Source organism: Orycteropus afer, unplaced genomic scaffold (genome assembly GCF_000298275.1).
Source record: "Orycteropus afer afer isolate SDZICR_OR568_19922 unplaced genomic scaffold, OryAfe1.0 scaffold00341, whole genome shotgun sequence".
NCBI classification, from domain to species: Eukaryota; Metazoa; Chordata; class Mammalia; order Tubulidentata; family Orycteropodidae; genus Orycteropus; species Orycteropus afer.
Window position 1 is genome coordinate 3,369,924 of NW_006921928.1, and position 6,357 is coordinate 3,376,280.

The 6,357-nt window shown below is 48.4% G+C and overlaps 1 protein-coding gene across 1 annotated transcript in view; it reads right to left on the reverse strand.

Moving 5' to 3' along the window:
• Window positions 1–6,067, reverse strand: part of CUNHXorf38 (chromosome unknown CXorf38 homolog) — an 18,148-nt gene extending 12,081 nt beyond the window's left edge. Inside the window, exons 1-3 of the mRNA XM_007952493.2 lie at window positions 5,852–6,067; window positions 5,564–5,698; window positions 15–134 (exon numbers count right to left, since the gene is read on the reverse strand). Of these exons, the coding sequence (XP_007950684.1) occupies window positions 15–134; window positions 5,564–5,698; window positions 5,852–6,067 (471 nt within the window). The remainder of the gene's footprint in view (window positions 1–14; window positions 135–5,563; window positions 5,699–5,851) is intronic.
• Window positions 6,068–6,357: the final 290 nt, after the last annotated feature.

Consider the following 6,357-nt stretch of genomic DNA (forward strand, 5'->3'; position numbering starts at 1 on the left):
CTGGCAGCTCTTACCTCTGTGACTTTCTTTCGATCAACCACGAAGTGATCACAGGAGTTGATGAGACTTAAAAGAGCGACTGCATCACATTCCTCAGGTCCTCTTTTGTCTGCCAGTCCTCGAGGCATGAAGGCCTGTAGTAAGGGCAAGCACAAGGGGCCCTGAGTCTCTGCCAACTCTAGGAGCTGACGGGGCAAATGTTATTTGCATAGCTCTCAAATGATGACTGAGAGTCTCTTACTCATTGAGGTTTCAAGTTAGAGCTTTGTGTGTTTAAAATGCAAGTGGAGAAACAATGTCACAACTAAACCTCTGCCAAGGGGAGACACCTGACCAAAGGCCACTATAACTGATTTCCTGTCCTGTCTTAAGGGCATATAAGCAGGAAGCATGGGTGGAAAGCACCTTTTTTCCCCCTTATTATTAATGTTTCAGTGGCTGAGTTGTTCAAGCGAATTTAAAATAATACACTTACTCCAAAGTGGAGTAAATGACTTGAGAGATGTTAGTATACTAGTGTAAGTAAAGGAATGGGCTTGGAGTCTGACTAAGCTAGGTTCAAATCCCAGCTCTGCCACTTGCTAGCTGTGTGGCCTTGGGCAAGCTGCTTACTCTCAGATTCTCTTTAGTAAACCAGGCATAGCTATCCTCATCTACCTCAATGGATGTTTTGAGAATTAAATGAACAAATGCACATAAAGCACTTGCACAGGGCCTGGCATGTGCTAACAAACATGCCAATAAATGCTGACAATTATTGTGTTGATGGGGCAGGGTGAGTAGGATCACACGGGGTTACAGATGGCATTCGAAGGTCTCAGAGACTAGCTACACCTACTCCTCATATCAATGATCTTGTCATGCAACATTTCACATGAGAGGAGAGCGGACAACAAACAAACTACTAATCTGACTATTTTACATATTAACGCTGGCTGTGATGGCTAAGGTCATGGCTTGGCCATGATTCTCAGTGATTTGGCAGTTACCTAAAATGTAATCTGGCAATTATGTAATGCTGTAGTCATCCTCCATTTTGTGATCTGATGTGGTCACTCTCCATTTTTGCATAATGTTGATTTTTGCATAACGACCTGGTCTTTGGAACCCGACCATGTCGTTAAGTGAGGAATAGGTATGTATCAGAAGGGCCTCATTCTAGCATAATCTTGCCTTTAAGTGAGGTTTTATGGCACAACCTCCAAAAACAGTGTTCCATCAAGACTCAGGCATATTTCTTCACTGAGATACTTCCAAATTTATGTCTGGATGCAACCACTTTACCAACTTAAGCATCTCAAGAGTACATTTCTGCCAAGGAACCAGAAAATACAAGATATGAGAAATCACTCACAGTGAGAACTCTGAATAAAGAGAACTGTTTCCTCGAAAATAAATTCCAGTAGGCAAGCAACTATAATGCCTTCTATGGTGCTGTTCATAATGGTATCAGAAAAGAAATACAGACACACCCTGCTGGCCGTGGAACTATACACCTGAACCTCCTTTAATTAAGAATTTTACATATACTGAAAGGTCCCTATCAAAACTTGTGGCAGCCAGTACCATAACTGCCTTTCTATGTTGTACCAGCCACCAAAATGCCAACCTTCTGAAAGAAGTCTATTATGGATGCTACAAGTATTAACAGAATAGTTAACTAACTTCTCATGGGTGAAATAATGCAACCAAAGTGAAGAACCAAAACTATGCTTCATACAGCTGTTGCTGAGAAGAAAATGCAAAGTCAGAGGGGCCTTAGCTGCTTTAAAACCAACCCACCCAAACCACTGCCATCGAGTCGATCCCGACTCATAGTGACCCACACTGGGTTTCCAAGGCAGTAAATCTTTACGGAAGTAGATTGTCTCATCTTCCTTCCACGAAGTACCTGGTGGATTTGAACTGCCAACCTTCCGGTTAGCAGTCAAAAATGCCTTAGGCACTATGCCACCAAAGCTCCTTGCTTTAAAACCAGACACAGTCTTTGTCATTATAAGATCCATCCTGTCTGGCATGTTCTTACTAATATAAACCTGTCTCATTCATGTTACAGTTTGATTCTTCAGAAATAGAAGCCAACAGGGAAGCTCTGTTGCTGCCTTGTTGGTGAAAACATTTTCTTAAAACTGTATTTCATAACACTACATTTCATTTTAATGCACATTGGTTAGAAACATCCAGTTACTGCCTCTTACCATACACTACAACCAAACCAGACCCATTGCCATTGAACCGATTCCAACTTGCAGCAACCCTACAAGACAGAGTAGAACTGCCCCATTGTGTTTCCAAGGCTGTAATCATTAACGAAGCAGACTGCCACATCTTTCTCTTGCAGGGCAGCTGGTGGGTTTGAACCACCGACCTTTTGGTTAGCTGCAAAGCGCTTTAACCACTGTGCCACCACGACTCTTTCACCACACATTACTAATTGAATTGCAGGAAATGAGGCTGGAGAATTAAACTGGGGCCAAATCATGTTGGGCCTCATAGGCTCAGCAAAGGAGTTTGGGGTTTATTCTAAGGCCAAGGGATGTGAGATAAGGAAATAAAATGATCTCATTCCCATTTGAAGATCGCACATGAAGAGCACCAACCAGAGGGGCCAAGCACAGCTGCAGGAGCTCAGGCAGGAGATGGCGAGAGCTGTGACACAGAGATGCAGATACAAATGAGGGGGTTGTGAGAGGGAAGGAGATACAACAAGAATGATTGTAGATAGTTGGTGGGGGGAACAGGGCAGGCCTGGGAGTGGGAGAAAGACTAGGGCCTATTTTGAAATAAACAGAAGTGCCCAGGAGATAAAGAAGTGGAGGTGTTGTAAATCAGCAGCTGGAGCTCAGCAAAGAGGTCAGGCCTACTGTTACAAATTTGGGAGCCCTCAGCATGAAGGGAGTATTTAAGTCCGTGGGCCTGGGCAATATCACAAAGGATAGGCAGTTAGCATTCAGAAGGAGGTCATGCACAGGCAGGAAAGAGCAGGTGGGAAGGCAAGAGGAAAACCAGGAGAATGATGTCACAAAGCCAGGAGGGACTCAAGAGGGAAAAAGAGTGGCCAATAATGCCAAATGTCTCTGAGAGATGAGAAAGACAAGGCCAGAGAACAGAAGGGCACATGTGACCCTGATGAGAGCAGATACAGTGGAGTGGCAGGAGCAGAAGCCAGTGTGGAGTGGGAAGAAGAGCAAGCGGGAGCAGAGAAAGAGAGCAGCTGTGCTAGGGATGTGTTTAGGAGGCAGACAGAGACATGGGGAGATGGCTGGAGGGATGGGCCAAGGGAGGCTCATTCACATACCATAAAGTTTACCCACTTAAGGTATACAATTCAGTGGTTTTTAGTATATTCAGTGTGTGCAACCATCGCCACAGTCAATTTTTGGAACATTTTTATCACCTAAAAAGACTCCTGTCCTGACAAGGTTAAGGTAGCTTCTTGGCCATAGCCAGATACCCAGAGGGAGTGAGTAGTTGGACCTGTGGGCTCGGGACCATGGTCACAGGGGACATCAGGCTCAATTGGCATAACATTACTACACAAAAATGTTGTTCTACATCCTACTTTGGTAAGTAGCGACTGGGGTCTTAAAAAGCTTGCAAGCGGCCATCTAGATACAACGATGGGTCTCTCCTCATCCAGAACAAAGAAAAACGAAGAAAACCAAAGATGCATGGAAATAATTAGTCCAAGCAGTTGGTTCACCATGCAATCCTCAGCCTATATGACCATGAGACCAGAAGAACTAGAGGGTGCATGACTACTACTGTCAACCACTCAGAAGGGGATCGGTGTAGGAGATCCTGAGTAAGGGTGGGAGAGTAGAACAAAACTCCAAATCATAAAAAAAAAACAACCAGGTTTGCTGGTCTGATAGAGCCTGGTACAATTCCTGTGACTATGGTCCCTAGCTGCCATTCAGGTCTGGAATTGAACCCACTCCTGTGACTTCCAGCCAAACAAAAGACAGGCACATGTGCTAAGCATTTACATTAGGTAGATATACTCCTTGGAGAGACCACTCATGGGAGGATAGAAGGGCTATGTATGCACACAGAGACAGCTCAGGGGGGCAGGAGCACATGGGAGGGAAGGACACAGGGAAGAGGTAACTATGGGGAGGAAGTGAGGGGAGCTGTTGCATTGTGGAGAAATTGCAGTCAATGTCATGAGACAAAGTGTATGAGAGCTGCTGTATGGAAAGTGAATTTGCTCTGTAAATTTTCACCCAAATCACAATAAAAAAAAAAAAAAAGAGGAAGAAGCCCAGACATGTAGAGGAAGGGGTTGGAGAAGGAATATAAATACAAGGGAGAGCTAGAAGGTCTGCAGGCGACAGCAATGAGGAGGGAGAAAGCAGAAGCAGGTGGCACAGGCTTCCAGAGAATTCCAAGGATGTGAAAGCAGCAGTGGAGATCAAACAAGTGAGGGCTGGGCACAGGTATGGCTTTGTTTCTTTGCATTTTTCCCCCTCTTTTCCAGATAAAAGTACAAATGGCCAACTCTGTAGAAGCAACTAAAACGAGGATGCGGGTGAGTGGTGGTTTACAGGCCACCATATCCAAATGTCTGATGATCATGGACACAGTCCAACTCTCTCATTTTGGAGGTTAAGAAACAGAGGCTGACCCACTGTCACATCACAGCAGCTGAGCTAGGACTCTGATCACTAGCTTCACAGGCACTGCCCTTGTCTGCTGCTAACTCACATGCAGACAGACTCCAATAGGTACTTTGTCTGAGGACGCCACTTCTGACTGTGTCCCCGCGTGTGCCTCTTCCCCAACCCCACCCCCGCTCCCCAGGCTTCTGCCAAACATCAAAAAGTCAAAAACTTCCCTCAACAGTCTCGGCCTGGTAAATCGCATTACAAAGCTTTGGACACAAACCTATAAGTCTCCTATCTGGCAGTCTAGCCCACCCTTGCCTCCCTGAAGTTTTATTCCCTAGTTAGGCACTTAAGGTCCTTCCTATGTTAGCTCTGGGAGCTCTGGTAGCATAGTGGCTAAGGCATTGACTGCTAACCAGAAGGCTGGCGGTTCAAACCCACCAGCCACTCCTTGGAAGGAAGGTTGGGCAATCTACTTCCGTAGTGATACTGCCTCGGAAACCCAAGGAGGGGTCGCTAAGAGTCGGGTCCGACTTGACGGCACATAACAACAACGTTAGCTCTAAAACCTCCCTTGTCTTCCTCCACCAGCCTCATGGCACCTTCATGCCAGCCACAATGAGCTACCGAGTGAGCCTCTCAAACACGCTGTAGTTTCCTCCCTCTCTGCTCCCACACTCGCTCTACATCTTTCCCCAGCATCTCGCTGAAAACCTTCCTATATCTTTCCAAGCACAAGGCTTTCCAAGACAACTCAAATATCTCCAGGCAACAGGCTCTGAACCACCTAGACACTAGAAATGAAAAATTTAAAAACCTGGTCAAACAAAACCTGCAGTTTCATTGGACCCGCATCTTTCACTGTGAGGCCCCAGCTTGCGCAAGACCTCACCGACGTCCCTGGGCACCAGGTTACTCACTGCCTCCTTCCCCTCCCGCCACAGGAGCTTGCTTACCTTGGCTACCTCCCAGGCGTCGACGGGCCAGAGCCCCGGCCGGCAGTTTCCCCAGTGGACGTCTCCATTTCTGTTGGTGTGGTGGCTCAAAATCTCTCTTTTCCACTCAGCACACACCTGACACTGAGGCTGAAACTACAGGGGGCGGCGGTGAGGAGGGGCCAGAGACCGAGGGAGAGGCAGCATCTGGGGCCTCTGAGCCCCAGGCATCGCGTGCAGCCCCGAGGGACCCGGAAGCTGCGCTCGGGACGGGGACCGGGTTGTGAAGGTCCTGAACCAGGTGCTCACCTGGCGGGCGCGCGGGCTGCACCTTGAACCGCCACGGCAGGAGGCGCGGGGACCCAGGGTGGGGGTGGCGGCGAGCAGGCTGCCATGAAAGGCGAGCACCTCGCGGCCGACAAAGCCTTGCAGGCAGCCGCGCAGCAGCAGCAGGCAGTGGCCCGCCTTCACCCAGTTCTTATATTCAGCGCAGTTGAGGCGCGCGGCCAGGTCGGAGAGCACCATGTTCCCCTCCGGCCCCGGAAGCCCCAGAGTTGGACGCGCAGCAGCGCGCAAGCGCCGGAGCCTGGGAGCCGTGTATCTGCGGCGGCGCGGCCCCGCCCAGAGGCCGTCACCCTGCGTGGCCACGTGAGCGATGGTGTGACAGAGTAACCCGCTCTCGGCCACAGACGCCCGGCGCAGGGGCGGGGCGGTTTGGCTTCCAAGGACAGTTGGCCAGTGCCGTCTTAGGTGACCGCAGCCGTTTAAGTACCGAGGTAATCTCTATTTGAAACCTTTATGCTCTGTTCTCTCTT